Genomic DNA, 20,542 nt, shown 5'->3' with positions numbered 1-20,542 from the left:
TCCTAATTGGTTGGAATATAGTATTTCAAAAGATGGTTTATGTTGTTATTTATTCAAACCTGAAGTTGGAGAACAATCAGGACGTGACTATTTTGTTGGTGAAGGATTTTCAAATTCGAAGAAAAAAGAGAAATTGCAAACTCATGTTGGAGGACCAAATAGTGCACATAACCAAGCTTGGGGCAAATGTGAACCTCTTTTAAATCAAAAACAACAAATTGCAACATTTTTTAGCAAGATGTCTAATCAAGCAAGAATTGACTATCGGATTCGATTAGGTGCAACAATTGATTGTGCTCGATTTTTATTACAACAAGGTCTTCCATTTCGTGGGCATGATGAAACTGAAGATTCAAAAAATCAAGGTAACTTTCTTGAACTCCTACAATGGTTATGTAACCATAATAAAGACATTGAAGCCATTTCTTTGAAAAATGCTCCTGAAAACTTAAAATTGACTGCACCAGACATCTAAAAAGATATTGTGAATTGTATTGCAGTAGAAATTGTCAATTCAATCATACAAGATATTGGTGATAAGTTGTTTTCAATTTTGATTGATGAGTCGAAGGATATATCTTTAAAGTAGCAAATGTCAATTGTGTTGAGATATGTAGACAAAGGGTGTGTGATTGAGCGATTTGTCGGTATTGTACATATTACCGATACAAGTTCTTTATCACTTAAAGAAGTTATTGATGGATTCTTTTCTCTACATGGATTAAGCATGACAAGTTTGCATGGACAAGGTTATGATGGAGCAAGCAATATGCGAGAAGAATTTAATGGATTGAACATTAATTTTGAGAGAAAATGAATGTGCATTTTACATTCATTGTTTCTCTCATCAACTTCAATTAGCTTTGGTAGCTATTGCAAAAAATCATGTAGAGATCGCTGGTCTTTTTCTTTTAGTTGTAAATGTGGTAAATGTTATTGGTGTATCAGCAAAACGTCAAGACATGTTAAGAGAGAAACATAGTGCCAACACTTTTGAAGCTCTAAATAATGGTGAGCTGTCAAGTGGAAGAGGATTAAAATCAGAAAACAATGATTAAATGACCAGGAGATACACGGTGGGGATCATACTACATCACTTTGGTGACATGTATTTCAATGTTCTCATCCATTTGTGAGGTACTTGAGATAATCATAGACGATGGATCAAATTCTGAACAAAAATATGAAGCAAAGGTTCTAATGAATTCAATCCAATCATTTGACTTCGTTTTTCATGTGCATCTTATGAAAACTATCTTGGGAATCACAAATGATTTATCTCAAGTACTATAGAGAAAAGATCAGGATATTGTGAATGCAATGAATTTGGTCAAGATTTGTAAAGTAAGATTACAGTCAATGAGAGAGTCAGGATGGCAATCATTGTTGGATGAAGTTTCAAGTTTTTGTAATAAGCATGGTATTCTAATGCTTAAAATGGATGATGCATTTTTAGTTCGAGGGAGGCAAAGACGAAATTCTCAAGAAATCACAAATATATATCATTATCTTGTTGAGATTTTTTATGCAGTTATTGACATGCAACTTCAAGAGTTAAATAATCATTTCACTGAGAAAAGCACCGAGTTGCTTCTTTGTGTGGCATGTCTCAATCCAAGCAACTCATTTACTACTTTTGACAAACAAAAGCTCATTTGCATTGCACAATTTTATCCTAGAGATTTTTCAACTATGGAGCTTCTTATTTTTGAAGATCAGCTCCAAAATTACATCATTGATGTGTGTTCAGATAATATGTTTGTTGGGTTAACAAGTATTGGTGATTTTTCTCAAAAAATGGTGATAACAGCTAAAGATAAAGTTTACCCATTAGTCTATCGGTTGCTTACCTTAGCATTGATCTTACCAGTTACAACGGCTACCGTGAAGAGGATATTTTCTGCTATGAGCATTATAAAGACTCAGTTTCGTACTCGAATGAAAGACCAATGGATGAATGATTGTCTTGTAGCATATATTGAGAGAGATTTATTTGATAAGATAGATAATGAAGCTATTATGTATCGATTTCAAAATATGAAATCTCGTAGGGGACAATTGTGATGTACGAAAGTCAGTAAATTTATTAATTTTTAGAACCACTCACTTATAAATTATTTTGACTAAACTATAAAGCCCCTCGTCAATAAATTTTCTGGATCCGCCACTCAGAATAGTTGATATCGTATTTCATGCATGTGGGAAAGTATTTAATATTGTAAACTTCGAACATGAAATGTGTTTGTTGGAATCTTCTACCCCTGGTATATGTGAGGAGCTTGAATCCATTGGTTTTGCTAAGTGGTCTCGTGCTTACTCACCACGTAAGAGATATAATGTCATGACCACTAATATATCTGAGAGTTTGAATTCTGCTATGCTGAAGGCAATGGAGTTACCAATATGTTCAATGCTTGATATTTTACGAATGATGTTGCAAAGATGGTTTTTTGAACAAAGAAATGAAGTTGATTATCAAGTGATTGATTTTACCAAAACCATTGAAAGTATATTAAAGGAACAGATAGAACGTAGTTGATCAATGAAGATATGATCATTTTAACTATTCTTATGTATGTTTAATATACATCTCCATGTTTCATATATACAATATATATGACTTATATTTTTCCATTGTAGGTTAATCTGGTTAATGACATGAAATTCCAGGTCATAGATGGAACTTCTCAATATGTGATTTACTTACCTACAAGGTTTGTAGTTGTAGGATGTGGAATATATTGGAGATACCTTGTGCGCATGCATGTGCTGTTTTCACCATGAAACATTATCAATTAAGTCATGTCTCACCCCTTTACTTGAATAATACTATGAGTTCAATATATAGAGGAGTAATAAATCCCTTAGGCGATCATCGAGAATGGCAAATACCTGATGATATTATGTCCTTTGTCATCCTTCCCCCTAATGTAAAACGTGTTGTTGGTCGACCGAGGAAGATCATAATTCCTTCAAAAGGAGTTCAAGAGACACTTTAAATGTGACCGTTATGGACGTGTTGGTCATAACAGCAAGAGATGCAAGTTTTTCTTATTGAACTAGATTATTCTTCATTTATTATGTTTTATACTTATAATTAAATTTTTTATATTGTAATGTTGTTAAAATTATACATTCAATTATAAACGTTTCCTAAATTTTCTTTACTTGTATGTTCCTATATACTTTATAATATTGAAAATATACTCTGCATTACAATATATACATTGTATATTTCTAATGTAGATAATATGTATGACATCATATTGAATATGTACATAACTAAGTATTGAATGGAATAACAGACTAGAGGTAGAAATATTGCTTATCAACAAATGTTCAATACTAATTTGATTTAATTAGCCAAAATTTCTTGTTCAACAAATGTCCACTTTTCGAGATTCGTGCACGTGTTTGGATGGGTGAATCTCGAAAAAAATAATTTGTAGCGTTTGATTTTCTACTTTGATGAGAATATAGCCCAAATTTTTTTGTCAGAAATTTTGTTGACAAACTTTACCCCAAGTACGCAAATGATGAATTTTAATCTTTTACCCTCTTATTGGATAGTGGACTTTAATTTGAATTAAAGTACTTTAATTGCGCATTGAATTTTGGATAACATCCCAAATTCGAACTTTTTTTTTCAAAGTTAGAATATATCCAATTGTTCATGCAAATTTGAAGCATAATTTTGATTTCCTTATTGTCTTTACTTCCACTTTAATTTGGAGTAGAATCTTGACCTCTTCGAGATTTTTCACTTGCCTTCAATCTTGATTAAGTGAAACTTTTGATTTGGTGATATTTATAGTATATCTGTAATTTGACTTGAGGCAACACTTGAATGACAAGGTTTTGACTTTAAGGTAAAATTTATTTTGATACCCGAAACTTGGCTTAAATTTGGAATATGATTTTTATTTCAATTCCCAAATTAGATTTAACATATCATTTGAAGCATACCAAAATTTGGTTTAGAATTGGTTATATTTCAATGTGTAAAGATTGAACCATAATCAATTCTTTATTTTTTTTTGGATAATTTAAAGTTGCAAGTCTTTAATTTTGCACAACCTCCACCTTAAATTTAGCAACACCCAATTTGTTAAGAAAATTTGAAAGTTTTGTTGAGAAAATTTGGCTCAAGATGTTATCCAACTTACATTTAACAATGGTAACAAAATTTGTTAAGAAAAATTGAAAGTTTTGTTGAAGAAATTTGGCTGATTTGATTCTCTTTTTCAGTATAAATATGAGAGAGCACTTGAGAATTTCAACATCTCAACTCCGATCTCAACACCAATGTCTCATTTGATCAACTTCAAACTTTTCTTTTATGGTTTTTTTTTTTTGCTCCTTGACCCTCTTTTATTTGCTTTTTTTTCAAGAGACCTCAAATCAGTGGAGAAAATCGATTCAGTTGGTTTTTGTTTCTTCTCATTTGAAAATTAAAATTTGGACATTTTTTGTTATGAATTTCGAAAGAGATGATAGGTTTGTGAGAAAATGATGCTTTATCTTTTTTTTTTTTGTTTAAAAAGTTGCCAGGGAGATGGAGAAAGAGAGAACAGTGGAGAGAATGAGGAAAAGAATGAAGAGTGGCGTAGAGGTTGAAGAAAAGGGAAAAAAGAATTTTTTTTCTTAAATTTCTAAAATATTTTTTTCTATCATTTTTTTCATTTTTCTTTTCACTTTTTTGGTTTTTTTTTTCTTTTTTCCTTCATGTTTTCTGTTTTTTCCTTTTCTTTTTTAATTACTTATTTTCCATTTTTTTTCAGTAATAATTTTTTATCATCTTTTTAGTTTCTTTTTTTTAAAAAAATAATAAATAAATAAAATTCTTTCCTTTCATTCTTTCTGTTTTTTTAATTCTTTCTCAATATTTTTCTTTCTTTTTCTTCTCTTCTTTTACTCTTTTTTTTCCTTATTTATTTATTTTTCTTTTCATTTTCTTTTAACTTTTCTTTTAACATATGTCCCAAGCTTTTTTTTTATTCTTTTACCTCATTTTTTTTAATAATAACTTGTCTCATTTTTTTCTCATAAAAGTGACTCTATAAGAGTGTGCAGATAAACGCTTGAACAAACTTGAGGATGGAGTACACCAAACTTGATTGAAGATGGAGAAACGAGGCTACACCAACATATTGGTTGCATCACATGGAAGAGGATGATCCTATCAACTTCAACCACATTAAAAATGAAGATAATGAATCGACTTCAACCGCATTGAAGATGAAGATGAATCGACTTCAACCGCATTGAAGATGATGATTGCCTTGGCTACTCCGCATGGAAGATGAGATGATAATTGCCTCGGTTGCGTTGCATTGAAGATAAGATGATGATCGCCTCGACTACACCACATTGAAGATGAGATGATGATCACCTCGGTTGCACTGCATTGAAGATGAGATGATGGTCACCTTGGCTGCACCGCTTCAAAGATCAAGATGAAGATCGCCTCGGCTGCTCTGCATTGAAGATGGAGATGATGATTGTCTTGGTTGTGTTGCATTGAAGATGAAGATGAAGATCGTATTGGTTGCACCGCATTGAAGATGGAGATGATGCTTGTCGATGAAGATGAAGATCGTCTTGGTTGCGCTGCATTGAAGATAAAGATGAAGATCGTCTCGGATGTACCGTATTGAGATGAAGATGATGATTGTCTCAATTGCGCCGCATTGAAGATGAAGATGATGATCGTCTCTACTATGCCACATTGAAGATGATGATGATGATTGTCTACACCGCATTGAAGATGATGATCGTCTACATCGCACCGTCTTGAAGATGATGATCGTCTGCACCACACTGCATTGAAGATGAAGATGATGATGATGATCCTCTCGGTTGCAACACATGTGAGAAGATGAAGATGATGATCCTCTCGGCTGTAACACATGTGAGAAGATGAAGATGAAGATCCTCTCGGTTACAACATATGTGAGAAGATAAAGATGAAGATCCTCCCAGATGAAACACATGTGAGGAGATGAAGATGAAGATTCTCTCGGCTACAACACATGGGAGAGGAGTAGAGTTTGTTGGTCGACATTTTGGAGAGGAGGTGAAGCCGCACTTGCAGCGATGATGTTTAAAGTCTTTTAACTTGAACTTGAAGAAGCAACGATGAAGTTTCTTGAGGAAGACGAGGTTTAAAGCCTTTTATGACATTGGGATCAACTCATAACATAATTCAACTTTTTTTTTTTTTACCATTCACCTTTTAATCTCTTATGGGCTAGGACCACCATACAGTTTAGGCTCTTGCGATAAGAAGCTTTGCATATTTAGTAGCTTTTATTTTTTTTCAAGGATTTGTTAACCTCTCTTGTTTGTAGAATTGATGAATATAATAAATCTTGGCTTCACGGTCAAGGAACATTTTGTATTTATGTCAACAGACAACTTCCTCTTCATGCGTGATGGAACACGACTGTGAATCTTTCTCGTCATTGTTTTCTTCCTAAAATGGTTTTGCCTTTAAAGTTTTCATCTCTCTTTGTTGTTTATTGTTTGTCATCTTTAGAAGATTAGAAGCAGATGTTGAAGGTCGATCTTTCTTCGATGTGGAGATACTTAGCCTTTTGAAAGCTAAAGTACGAGTGGAAGAAGTCGTTGGACATTGGCTTTCTTCTTCTTTCATGGCCATACTCAATCTTTGAAAGACTAAAGATCGAGTAGTTGAAGACTTGATACGATCAAAGACAAAAGTTCTTGCTTAATTTCATTTGAATTGTCGACTTCTTCAGAAGATGCAAAATTATTGTTGACTTCTACAATGCTGACAACATGAAATGTAGTGTCTTCTAATAATTCTTCTAGATGATCATGAAGGAAGCTTCTTGGGAGAAATTCTGTTAAAGTTATCGATCGTCGAGGTCGGAGGAACTCCTTGTCTTTCTCTTTGATAGGCTTAGACTTCCACATCTTATTATTTCTTTTTCCCTTCTTTTTATGGGAGATGCTTCATTTTGCATGCTTTTGATGGAATGACGACTCCTTTTGAATGAAATTTGGTTGTCTCAATTTTGGACGAGTCACAACTATCCATCCTTTGCCATCGTCCTTAACATGCTCTTCTTTGTTTTAGAAATCTATCACCACGATCTTTTATTGGAATTGGACAACTATAGGCTTGACAATCCCAAACTGAATTAAGCTTTTCCTTTTATCATAAAGATGTGTTGATGGTGGAACACTTGATGTCATCTCAAGCGCAACCTGATTCGTCTGAGCTATTTCATCAATATCTAACTCAATCTTCTTTTCACGAGCCAATTTTAGAATCAAGTCCTTCAACACAAAACACTTTTCACTAGGGTGACTAATGACCCAATGGTACTTACAGTAGTTAGGATCATCTACTTTCTCTGCTTGTTCTGATTGTTTACATTCTGGCAGTTGAATAAGTTAGTTCTTTAGCAGTTACTCTAACATGTCTGCAACATCGGAGTCAGGAAATGGATAAACTTTTTCCTACCTTTCTTTAAGGGTTGGACGTCGCTTTTCATCACCATCATACTTTCTTTTAATTTTTATTTCTTTTCTTTTAGAGAATGATTTCAAAGGAGTAACATGAACAACCATAAACTCGTTTATGACACTATTTGCGATATTTTTAGTGTTATCATTTTCATTCTTGTCACTCCTTATTTTTGAAACCAAGATATCTTTTGCTCCCCTATTGGCAATACTCAATTCCATATCATGGACACAAGTCACCAACTCTTCAAACGTGGAGGGTTTTATTCCTTGCAGAATATAAAGAAGTTCCCAATGCATGCCTTGGGTGTACATCTCTACTGCAGACAATTCGGTGAGTTGATCCTTATAGTCAAGACTCAAAGCTCTCCATCGGTTGATGTTGTCGATGATTGACTCTCCCTTTTGTTGTCTTGTGTTTGTAAGCTTCATCATGCTAACGATACGCGGGTACTGTAGAAGCGATTGAGAAAGTCCTTCTCAAGCTACTCCTATCTATCAATGGATTCAGGCTCTAAGTCGGTGTACCAGTCAAAGGCATTTCCTTTGAGAGTTCAGACGAACTATTTTACCAATAAATCCTCTCGTGTACCAGCAGTTTCGCATGTTATAATGAAATGAACAACGTGTTGTTTTAGGATGCCCTTTCCATCAAACTGTTGGAACTTGGGTGGTTGGTATCCATTCGACATTCTGAGATTTTCAATCATCTTCGTATATGGTTTGAAATATAAAGAGAAAGTTTGAGCAGGTCTAGCGTATTGAGTTTTTATGGAGTTTGCTATCATTTCTTGCAATTGCTAAACAGATAACGATGTAATTGAGGTCGAATTTTATGGTTGACTTTCTTGCATAATTGTCTTCCCTTTGTTAGCATTCTTGACAGTATGTGAGTGACTTGATTCAACAGTATCACGAATCTAATGTGCTTCTTATGAGATACAATCTCATAGTCCCTTTCTTCAACGGCCTTCATGAGCATGTTGATCTTCTTTTCAAGCTCTGTCATTCTATCTTCACTTGTATCCACGTCAGTTGCCATAACTGACATTATATTTGGGTGAGACATCTCCTCACTTGAGTGTTCAGAGGACGAATTATGTTCGTAAATCACAAGATTTTCTTTTATTACAATTCCGCCTTTTAGTGGCTTTAAAAATTATTTCCAAATATTCTTTGTGACCTCGAAGGGTGGCATATCCTCATATTATTGAGTCTCCCTTGAGCGGTTGCGAGTATTTGGCCGCTGGCTGATGTCGCTTAGAGCTTTGGAAGTGTTGTCTTGAGGTGTCATGATTTCTTTAGATGTTCTTCAAAAAGTGAAAGAGTTGAAAGGTAGAGATGATCCCACTAGGCGTGCCAAACTGTTCACACGAGATTTTAAGAGAAATGTAATTCGTGGAATTAAACTTTGTATTGATTTATATGGTGTTGTGGATACATTCTCTAGTATTTACTCCTTTGATGCTTTCTCTTAAATACAATTCAAATTTAGAACTTTTTTATCTTTGATCTTTAGGAAGTTGGAATTACAAGTTAATTTGAGCTCTTCTGAAATTTAAGGAAAGTTTGATCTTTCAAATTTTTAATCTTTTAGAAGATGATCATCTCAATGTTAATAAGAACTTGCACGCCTTGAGAGCTTTTTGAAGTTTGAATCTTCAATTATTTAGACAGTTCTTCAGAGCTTTGATTCTTCCTTCAACTATCAAATGAATGAAAATTATCTCTATTTATAGAGAAATTTCATGGGCTTTAGGTGGGCTTTGGCCAATTTGTTTGTTGGGCTTGGGCCCACTTACTTGGTAGGCTCGGGCTCGAGCGCATAATTTCTTTGGCTCAATTTTTCATCATAAGCTTGAAGTGGATTGATATGAGAAAATTTAACTACCTAAATCCAATCAAATTATAACCATCACAATTTTTTTGTGCTAACATGGCGTAATTTAATTGGTCAAAAATTTTTGTTCAATATTCATCGTCGGATGTTTTTAAAAGAAAATAAATATAAAAAAAAAACAAAATACTAGAAAAAGAAAGAAGAAAGTAAGAACAAACAATGAGTAAAAAAATGATAAACAAGATATGAAACAATGTACATAAACAAATAAATTTATTATAAGAGCAAGGAAAATGTAGAACAAATTTGGAGAAAAAATATAATATTAAATAGCATATAAAAAATGAGAAAGAACTAAAGAAACAATAATGAAAAAAAGAGTTAAATAAATAAATGCTAATAATAAAAACATTAAAGATAAATATATAAAAAAATAAAGTTTAAGAATAAATTAACAAAAGAAAGAAATAATAATAAATCTAAATAAATAAATAATCAATAAGATGTGAATAATATGTATAAATAAATAAAAGAGAAACCAAAACCTAACCATACACTTCCAACTAAGTTAGAGTTTTTCTTGTGTGTTGGATTTTTGGTATTGTAGGAAGTTTTTTGGAGAAAGATGAAGATTTAGGGGTTTGCTAAAAGATAAAACAAAATAGATGTTGTATATATATATATATATATAAAGAAGGTTAAGAGAAGTAGTGGCTATGGAGGTTAGAAGTTTGGATCAATAAGGGCCTATTTGACTCGGTGAGTGAGATGAAGTTATAACCCACTCCACGTTTGGCCCGCGAGGTATGAAATAACCATGAATTAGGGTTATTTCAAAATAACCCTAATACTTCATTGTTCTCCTCTTCCTCACTCGTACTGTTCTCTACTCCCTCTCAACTCCCCACTTCGTTTGCCTTCTTTCACGATCCACTTTGTCTCCCTTCTCCACGATCAACTTCGTCTCCCTTCTTGTCTCTCCTTTGTCTCCCTTCTTTCCAATCGTTTTTAGGGTATTGTTCTGTCATTATTCCCCTTGTTGCTCATTCTTCTCCTCGCTGTTCATTCTTCTCTTCGCTGCTCATTCTTCTCCTTGTTGCACATTCTTCTCTTTGCCGCTCATTCTTTCCCCTTGCTACTCCAATCTTCTATCCAAAATACTTTCCTTTTGGTCATCATTCGCGGTTCCAATAGAACTTGGTTGTTAAGCTTTGTGGATTTTTTTTTTTTTTTGAGCTTGGTAGGGGTTTTGCGAGGATATGAGCAAGGTTAGGGTTCAAATTGTGCATGGTAGGGATGAAGATTTTCCACCCCTTCACGATTTGTATCACTTCTTTTATTTTATAAAAGCCGATGACGAGGTCCTTCTATTTTTCCTAATCTATTCATGAAATTTTGTGATTCTTTTCTTGAAGTCAATGATGAGATCCATTTCTTTGTTTCATAGATTTATATTGTTCTTTGTATTTCTTGAGTTTGCTTTTCCGATTGATGTGTGATTCAATTTTTGTAATTTTTAACCATATGAATTTTGATATGATTTATGTTGTTTTATGTATTTTTCGAGCATTGTGATTCTTGGTCTTCTATTGTGTAAATTTTTTACTCCATGTGTTGAAGTCGATTCATTTATGTTTTTTCTAATATGTAACCATTTGAGGCTTAGAATTTCTTTTGCTCTCTGTATTTTGTAACCAATGTGATTTTTGTTGCTTTTACATCGCCATATTCCTTGTTTTTGGGATTCATATCTTCACTATTGTTAGGGTTGGGTTAAGACATATCCCCTGTTTTCATTGATTTTTTATATTGTTTTGACTCTCTGAAAAATGAAATAAAGACAACTCTACCCATGTACTTCCTACTTCATTACTTTGTTATATAGGGTGTATTTGGTAGTCACTATTGCACTCAAAAAAACATTTCAACATCTACCCATGTACTTCATGTGTCAACATTTTATAATGTTCTATACTTTTTATTTGGTAGTTTTGGGTCCATATCATGGACTTCTTCACCCAACCATTATAAATGGTCTCAATTTAACTCAAGCATTTTTCAACTTCGACGTTCAGTTCCGGCGGCCGCGCATCCCAACTTCGCAGTTCGCACGATCCCTTCGGCGTTCATCCCAACTTCGCAGTTCGCACATCCCTTCGACGTTCAGTTCCGACGGCCTTCACAGCTTCACTTTTGGTGGTTCTTCGTTTTCATCTTGCAACTTCTGGTGGTTCTTCGTTTTCATCTCGCAACTTCTGGTGGTTCTTCGTTTTCATCTCGTAACTTCCGACAGCGTTCAAATCGCAGCTTCAATTTCTTTTCATCTCCCGCATTCCGATCGACGTCTCTCCAAGGGTTCTTCATTTTGATCAAGGTTTGTTCTTTGTTCTGACCTAACTTTCAATTTTTTCTAATTGTTTTGTTTTGTTTTGTTTTTTTTTTCTTTGGAAATTACTGTCGAAAAACCTTGGGCATTTTAAGCATAATCTGATAGATTAAACCAGTAAAATTTCTTTTTAAATCTTTAATGGTGAAATGATAATCAAGACTGTCTTGTTGCATTTTGGGGTTTGGCCTAGTTTGAGAAGCATTAGAGAACCATATTTCTCTGAAAGAGATGCTAATGAGCGATATGGGAGGTTGCGTATGTTGGTATTTTTTTACCACATCTGATGACCGGCTATGCCCTACGAGATGTTGTATGTTGGTGTTTGATGGTGGTAAGTTGCTGATTAATGGGTTTTTGGTGGATAAGAGTTTGAGTGAGAAAATTAGGAAGAAGAGGAAGATGAGAGGAAAAGAGAAGGGATTGAAGTGAATAATGGTGGTTTGTTCATATGGAAATTGAGTAAATATTATTTGCTGCACAAATTGGTGGAGATTTTTGTAGTATGTTGAATCCATATCTGAATTGTATACAAGGTTATGATATGAAGCTACATTTTTTTGTTTTTCTAATTTTTGGTTTTCATATTTGATTGATCCGTAACAATTTTTTTCCACTTTCTTTTAACAGTGCCTCAAATATTTATATTTGGGTTTCTTTAAAACTCGTCACCACGGACACGTTTTCAGATACTGCGGAATCACCATTGTCTAACTTTATGGTAAGTTAAATATTTTGATGGTTAACACTTTCTTTTCATTGTATTTTGATGTTGGAATTACATATGTATATATTTAATTGGTGTATGTTGGTATTTGAAGTTTAATTGGTATTAGAAGTTAATGTGTATGTTGGTGTTAGAACTTAGAAGTTTAATTAGAATGTTAATTAGATGTTGATTTCATTTATTTTTATATAGATGGATAGCAGTAGTGAGAATGCGAGTGCTACCGGTAATAATGAAACACCTTCTCCCCTTCCTCCTCCCCCTCTTAATACAAGCCAAACTACACAACATGTACCACCTTTACCTCCCAAGTCTAAAAGAAAGAGACCTAATAAACAAACTTCTTCCGTGTGAGATCATTTCACAAAAATGGAAGCAAGTGCTAAAGACGGAGCTAGGTAGGTGCAAGTGTAACTATTGTAGCAAGGATTATGCATGTGATAGTAATAGTTGTGGAACTAGCACTTTGTGGGAGCATTTAAGAAATCAATGTAAAAAGTACCCGTACAGAGAAAAAAATAAAAGACAAACCACATTAACTCTTGTACCTAAAAATGATAGGAAGGGAGTCAATGCTAGTAATTTTGTGACTACATTGTTTAGCCAATCAGCATGTAGACTAGCATGCGCTAAGATAATAATTATGAATGAGTTGTCATTCAGATTTGTTGAGACTGAGGGTTTTAAACACTTTTGTAGTATTGCATGTCCTAAGTTTGATGTTCCATCGAGAGTAACAATAGCTAGAGATATATATCAACTCTATCTTGAAGAGAAGAAAAAATTGAAATCATTTTTACTTAGAAGCTCTCAAAGAATTTGCCTTACTACGGACACTTGGACTTCACTACAAAATGTGAACTACTTGGTCATCACGGCACATTTCATTGATTATGAATGGGTTGCTAATCATAAAGGGGAGACTATTGGGAGGGCAATTGAAAGTTGTTTGTTAGAGTAGGGGATTGATAAAATCTTCACAATAACTGTTGATAATGCAAGTTCCAACGATGTGGCTATTTCATATGTTAAGAGAAGACTTAAAAGTTGGAAATCCATTGTTTTAGATGGAGAGCTATTGCATATGAGGTGTTGTGCTCATATAATTAATCTTATCGTAAATGATGGATTGAAAAATATCAATGATTCTATTGCTAGTGTTCGTAATGCTGTGAGATATGTACGATCATCACCTAAGAGAATGGAAAAATTTAAAGCATGTGTGAAGCAAGAAAAAATTCAGTGTAAAGCTCTTGTTTGTTTAGATGTAGCTACTAGATGGAATTCCACATATTTAATGCTTGAACATGCAATTAAATTTGAAAAAGCTTTCAAATTTTTAGAGGAAGAGAAAGAGGACTCAGATTTTGTAGAGTATTTTAAGGAAGATGATCGTGGAAATAAGAGATTGGGGCCCCCAAGTGCGTCTGATTGGTTGGCGGTAAGTGTGTTTATAAGGTTTTTAAAAGGGTTTTATGAAACCACTACAAAAATAAGTGGATCTTCATTTGTGACTTCTAATGTTGGTTATAAGGAGATTAACAAAGTTCAATTTGTTTTGAAAAAATGAAGCAACAACAACAACTCTGTTCTTAGTTTGATGGCTATGAATATGAAAACAAAGTTTGATAAGTATTGGGGTTCGCTTGAGAAGATGAATAAGTTGATGTTTGTGGCTATGGTGATTGATCCTCGGTACAAGTTAAAGTACTTGACTTATTGTCTTTCCAATGTTTATGAGAGGGATGTTGTTAAGGATGTAGTTGAGAGCGTGAAGATATATTTGTATCGTCTATATGACTTTTATAAATCCTAACACAACCCTTCTACTCAAATTGGTCATAGCACGGATGATCTTAAGCAATCAAACAATGTTACTATGGAAGTGGAGAACGATGAAGAAATTGATCCGTGGATAACATTTTGTGCTTTGAGAGAAGAAGAAAGCTCAATGGAAGTGGAGAATGACTTGACTTCTTATTTGTCTGACAAGGATGTAGTAGATAAAGAGGAATTTGATATTATGTATTGGTGGAAAATGAATGAGTACAAATATCTCATTCTATCAACAATTGTTCATGATGTTTTGGCAGTTCCAATATCTACGGTGGCTTCTGAATCTGCATTTAGTACAAGTGGGAGAATTCTTGATTCCTTTTGTAGTTCTTTGACTCCTAAAACAGTTGAAACCTTGATATGTACGCAAAATTGGATCGAGGCGGCTCGGTGTTATTAGATCTTCATCCACAACTTGAAGAGTTAGACTTATGAGAATATTGAGATTGCTTTCTTTGTTTTCGACTAACATCTATTATGCTAAGTATATTTTTAATTTACTTTTGCATGATTTATTTTGTAGGGAACCCGTCATCCTCTATTATTTTGGACTAATGAATAGGATTTGGAAAAAGAGCATATTGATAATTAGTGTAAGTTTTTATAGCATTATATGTTTTACTTACATTATATGCAATTCTTATGTGTTTGTATTTTTTTTTTCCAGAAGAACCATCACCCAAAATCATCATCGTCGTGGCACATTGTGGAGGCCAAATTGGAATGTTTTTTTATTGAACCTCGAACATATTAATGTATTTTTAGTAGACATTATTTAATTTTGAACTTTTGAATCATTTTTCAATTTGAATGGACATTATTAGACATTATTGATATTCCTATTTTATGTGATTATTAATTTTTGTATGACTTTGAATTTTTGAATGTATTTTTAAATTTTAATGGACATTGCTATTTTGTATGATTAATTTTTTTAATGATTTTGAACTTTTGAATGAATATTATTGTAGACTTCAAATTTGAAAAGAATATGAAAATTTGGGTTGAAAGACTATGAAGATGGTGAAAATTAAATTCTTACCAATATAAAATTTTAAAATACAATATAATTGAAAAAACCAACCCGGCCCAACCCGAATTTTTAGGGTTGGGTTGGGTTGGGTTGACCCTTGAATATTGAATCGATAGGGTTCAAATTTTGCCAACCCGGTCACTTTGGGTTGGTCCACATTTTTTCTCCAACCCAGCCCAACTCGGCTTATGTACACCCCTACTAAGGCTTGTCCAATTAATTTTTTTTACCTTATATTCGTTGTCCTACATTTATTCAAACTTTTCTTACTCTTCTATTTTTCTTAACCTTATACGAGTGTACGTCGGGTTAACCAATAGTGGTATGTCATCCTTCCTTCTACTTTTGGAATATCATTAATGCGTATTGCAATTTGTTTAATGAATTTTGTCGCTAACATTTGTCTATGTGACGTTTTTTCAGGTTAGTGAAGAGCAAGAGTCCATTAGTCGAGGTTCATACACCAATATTTTAGATAGTTGGAATAGTTTTTCACCATTATTGGTTTGTAAATAGCATCTTATAATAGTAATTTTTGAGATGGCTCAATCTTGTTGGAAGACATGTAATTACAGCATAACATATTCATTATGACTGCTACTTTTCAACTTTATATTCATTTTATCTTGATATTTATTGACTTTAATTATTGAACTTATTCATTATGCATTGTAGCAATTAAATAAAATTGTATATGCACGAATGTATTAATTATTGCCCATGTTTTGCAAACATCTTAGTAAATTTTATGTAACTTTACCATGTCTCAAATATGTTTTGCAAATTTAACTATATAGAAAAGTATAATGGTAATCCAAAAAAGTGGAAGGGTCTAAAAAGGGAGGGTGATAGGAATATGATTTTTATGGTTTTTCTATGGTTTAATTTTATCCAATAATAAGGTTGAAATTAGATTTGGCATTGGTGTGTCATCTATTTTTCAGTCCCATTATTATTCCTAATTCAATGTTCATCTTTTTTAATAATTTCATAAGGTTAGCCGTTCATAAGTTTATTGACTGTTTTAGATGGGATCAAATTTTACTGTGATCCATTATTAAAAGTTGTTTCGTTTAAGAACTATGATTACACGTTTATGTGAGTTATGCATTTGACATAAAATTTTCAAATGTTGCAAAGAAAGTAAAAAAGGGAACGGATGTTATTTCTCTTTAATTACATCACTATATATATTGATGGATTTAGCCCAAAGCTAAATTTCAAATAATTTAAAATTTAAAATTAAAACACAAACTTTGTTGGTTTGTATTTTGTATTGATTTTAAAATGATTTAAATTATTTGTGTTGAATTTAAAACCATCCCTAAAATTAAACCATAGAAAAATCACTTTTTTAAAACAATTTTTTCTTTAATAATTTAATCACATTATGAATCAGTTGGAAAATTTATCCCATTTTAAATTTAACTTTATTTTCGTTATCTATTGCTTCATGTTTTGTTATTTATTTGGTTGGTAATAAATTTTTTCTCCAAATTTTAACTAAAACCTACCGTGTTTTAACTCTAAACAAACGTTGGAAATTGTTCAAGTCATCAATTGTCATCACATAATGGATCCACAAGAACTAGTTACGATACTTACAATATTTACAACTTCCCAATGTCAATTACTTCTGACACTAGAATTATTACTGAATGATCGTAAGAGGATATAACATACATCATTTGATAGTAGACATCGTATTAGAAAATTAGCATATTTTCGACTAATCCATGAGTTAGATCTTTGTTGTCGTTAAAGTACGGTAATGGATAGAAGGTGTTTTGCCATTTTATGCCATTTACTAAGAACGACTGCTAGATTAGTCGAAACAGAAGTTATAGATGTAGAGGAGATAGTTGTCATGTTTCTGCATATAGTAGTCATGAGGTGAAGAATCGAATGATACAAAGGGAATTTCTACGGTCTGGTGAGACTGTTTCTAGACATTTCAACCTCGTCTTGTTAGTCGTTTTACCATTACATGATGAGTTGTTGAAAAAACCTCAGTCAGTAACAAACTCGTGCACGGACCCGAGATGGAAATGGTTTGAGGTAAATACCAATTGTCATGATGTTAGTTGGACATGCCAAACAATATGCGTATGACTAAATGTAATTTTATTATACCGTAGAATTGTCTTGGCACGTTAGATGACACATACATTAAGGTGAATGTTAGTGCAACTGATCGTCCAAGGTATAGGACACGAAAGGGTGAAGTTGCGACAAATGTACTTGGTGTTTACGATACAAATGATGATTTCGTGTTTGTTTTATCTGGGTGGGAAGGATCAATCGCTGATTCCAGAATTCTTAGAGATGAAATATTAAGACATAACGAACTGAAGGTTCTAAAGGATAAGTAGCTAGATGTTTTATCTCTTCATACTATTTATATTCATAGGATGAGAATTCAAATAGTCGAATTATGAACAAGGTATTATTATCTCTATGATGTTGGGTGCCCAAATGCAGAGAGTTTCTTAGCCCCATATAGGGGAGAAAGATATCATCTTTCAGAGTGGTGTGGAGAAGGTAATGCACCAACAACATCTCGAGAGTTCTTCAACATGAAACATTCGTCGGTACAAAATATCATCAAAAGAGCATTTGGGTTGTTGAAGGGTCGCTGGGCAATTTTAAGAAGAAAGTCATACTACCCAGTCGATGTACAATGTTGAACAATCATGGCGTGTTGTCTGCTACACAATCTTATCAATAGAGAGGACTAACAGTAAAATAATCGACGATTTGAATGAGGGTGATTCAATGTATGCTACAACTGGAGGTGACGAGATTAATTACATTGAGGCTTCAAACGAATGGAAGGAATGGAGAGATCAATTGGCTCACACGAAGTTCAATTGGGAGTTATGTGACCAGTAGTGCCTTAATACTCTTTTAATTACTATCATCGCTTGAAATTATTTTGTTATTTGTTCTAAACTGCTAATATGTTGTGAAATGTATGCATTAGGAACACTTTTAGTTTATGTCATTCTTGTGATGTTTACTAAATATGTAATTTCGATTGTCTACGATTAATTATGTTGAACACTAACACCTCTTCTTTCACTTTATTAAATGCTACTAATATATACGATAGAATGGCAAGTTCGTCACGAGGACCGAAACACACATGGATTAAAGAGAAAGAAGCAAAACTGGTTAAGTGTTTGGTCGAATTGGTTTCAACTGGTGGATGAAGGTTCGATAATGGGACATTTCGACCTGGGTACTTGGCCCAAAATAATGAATGATGGCAGAGAAGTTGCCCGACACTAATATCCAAGGATCGCCCATGATAAATTGTCATGTGAAATCTCTTAAAGAAAACCTATCAAGCAATTGCAGAAATGAGGGGACCATCATGTAGTGGCTTTGGATGGAATGAAGAATTCCAATGCATCGTCGCATACGAGAGTTGTTTGGTAGTTGGGTAAAGGTAAATTTCACAATACAATTGTACATACTTTTTATTATCACAATCGTGAACTCATCTGCCTAAATTAAATTTCTACAGAGTCATCCTGCAACCAAAGGCCTTCTACATAAATCATTTCCATATTATGATGATCTATCTTATGTCTTTGACAAAGATCAAACAACAGGAGCACGTTCAGAGACCTTCGTTGATGCAGGATCTAATGTGCCGAACATGTTTAATGATGGTGTTCCCCTCAGTAATTCACATCATGAAGATATCCCGACGATATACAGCCAAGGAGTGCATATGTCACTAGATAAGATGTTCGGAACACGTGCAGGTCAAGTAAGTGAGAGAAAAAATTGTTCAAGTGGAAGTAAGAGGAAACGAGGTGGCCAACATTATGAAATGGTAGAGGTGATCAGGAGTGCAATGGAATTTGAAAATGATCAATTAAAGGCAATTGCAGATTGGCCAAAAGAGAAAACGTGCAACGGAGGTCGAATTGCATGCTGAAGTTGTGAAACAGCTACAAATATCCCTAAACTACGAAGCCGAGATAAGGCAAAGCTTATGCAAATCCTATTCCGTAGTGTGGAGGGCATTGATGGATTCTTGTCGATTCCAACAAAACTTAAATTAGAGTATTGCAATGTTCTCTTGGAAAATAATGTTTGACCAATTAACAATTTTATGACTGTGTACTTTTATTTTGTGAACTCATAATCTTGGTTTGTATTGATCTAAGTTTTAATTACAAATGTTATGAAACTTTATATATTTATATTTCACTAAGAACATATTGTGGAGGAATTTAATTTTGTGGGATTAATCTCTTTTGAAATTTATCGACGATTTGTAGGGATGTATCTATAACATAATTTCAAACACGATCACCTAAATAAATGAGAAAATTACATTATTGAGATTATAGTTAAATTTATTATACGAACTACATAATTAACGAGATTGAATAAAATAATTTTGAAAAAAAAAAGTATATTGCAAAAAAAGAATAGTGAAAAAAAAACACTTTCGATATTCCCCAAATTATAATAATCTATACCCCAAACACAGATTATAATAACAGAGACTATAATAATATGCACCCCAAACACAGATTATAATAACCCACAAACTATAATAACCACAAATTATAATAACCCACTCCACGCCCCATAAGAGAAGAATGGTTTTAATATGGAAAGAATAAATAGAGAACCTAGTTTCGAGTGAGCTGATCGTGCGATGAAGGTTGTAAAAATCTCTAGTTTTTCTTGTGTGGCTTTTTCTTTGTGTTGGTGTCCTCCCATGGGTGAAGAAGACGAGATTATTTATAGAAAAAAAAAAGCTTCTTCAAATAGCTAAAACATTCAAATTGCTAATTTTTTTAAGTTGAAATAGTCTAACTTTATCCTACACCTCAAAACGAATGAAGTCTTTGACAACCAAAATCAATTTTTAAAAGTTGTCACATTTATGGTGTGTTTGGATTATATTTTCAAGTGTTTGATTTTAAAAATAAGTTATTTTGAAAAATAAAATTAGAGTGTTTGGAAGCTACTCAAAACTATTTTTTTAGTGTATTTTAAACAATTTTCACAAAAATAAGTTTCTTGAAAAACATTTATTTTCTTAAGTTAGTCCAAACGGAGCTGCTGAATAAGAAATTTTGGAACCAATCATAAATTGCTACGTCATTTACTAAAATAATTGCATTTGGGATTAACAAAAAATTGATATGTGTCCAAAATTAAAATTAAAGACATATATTGGCCAATTTTGATGATGTC

The 20,542-nt window shown here is 33.1% G+C and overlaps 2 protein-coding genes across 2 annotated transcripts; both read left to right on the top strand.

Annotated features, from left to right (window-relative positions):
- Window positions 1-238: 238 nt before the first annotated feature.
- LOC103491145 (uncharacterized) lies at window positions 239-2,064 on the top strand. Its single transcript, XM_008450972.1, has 4 exons — window positions 239-365; window positions 618-749; window positions 862-1,011; window positions 1,532-2,064. The coding sequence occupies exons 1-4, from the start codon at window positions 239-241 to the stop codon at window positions 2,062-2,064; spliced, it is 942 nt and encodes a 313-aa protein (XP_008449194.1).
- A 172-nt stretch (window positions 2,065-2,236) lies between these two features.
- LOC127149747 (uncharacterized) lies at window positions 2,237-5,657 on the top strand. Its single transcript, XM_051085616.1, has 2 exons — window positions 2,237-2,507; window positions 5,527-5,657. The coding sequence occupies exons 1-2, from the start codon at window positions 2,237-2,239 to the stop codon at window positions 5,655-5,657; spliced, it is 402 nt and encodes a 133-aa protein (XP_050941573.1).
- Window positions 5,658-20,542: the final 14,885 nt, after the last annotated feature.

Source organism: Cucumis melo, chromosome 6 (assembly GCF_025177605.1).
Source record: "Cucumis melo cultivar AY chromosome 6, USDA_Cmelo_AY_1.0, whole genome shotgun sequence".
NCBI classification, from domain to species: domain Eukaryota; kingdom Viridiplantae; phylum Streptophyta; class Magnoliopsida; order Cucurbitales; family Cucurbitaceae; genus Cucumis; species Cucumis melo.
The sequence above is the reverse complement of the archived record's forward strand: the minus strand, read 5'-3'. Positions and strand labels throughout refer to the sequence as shown.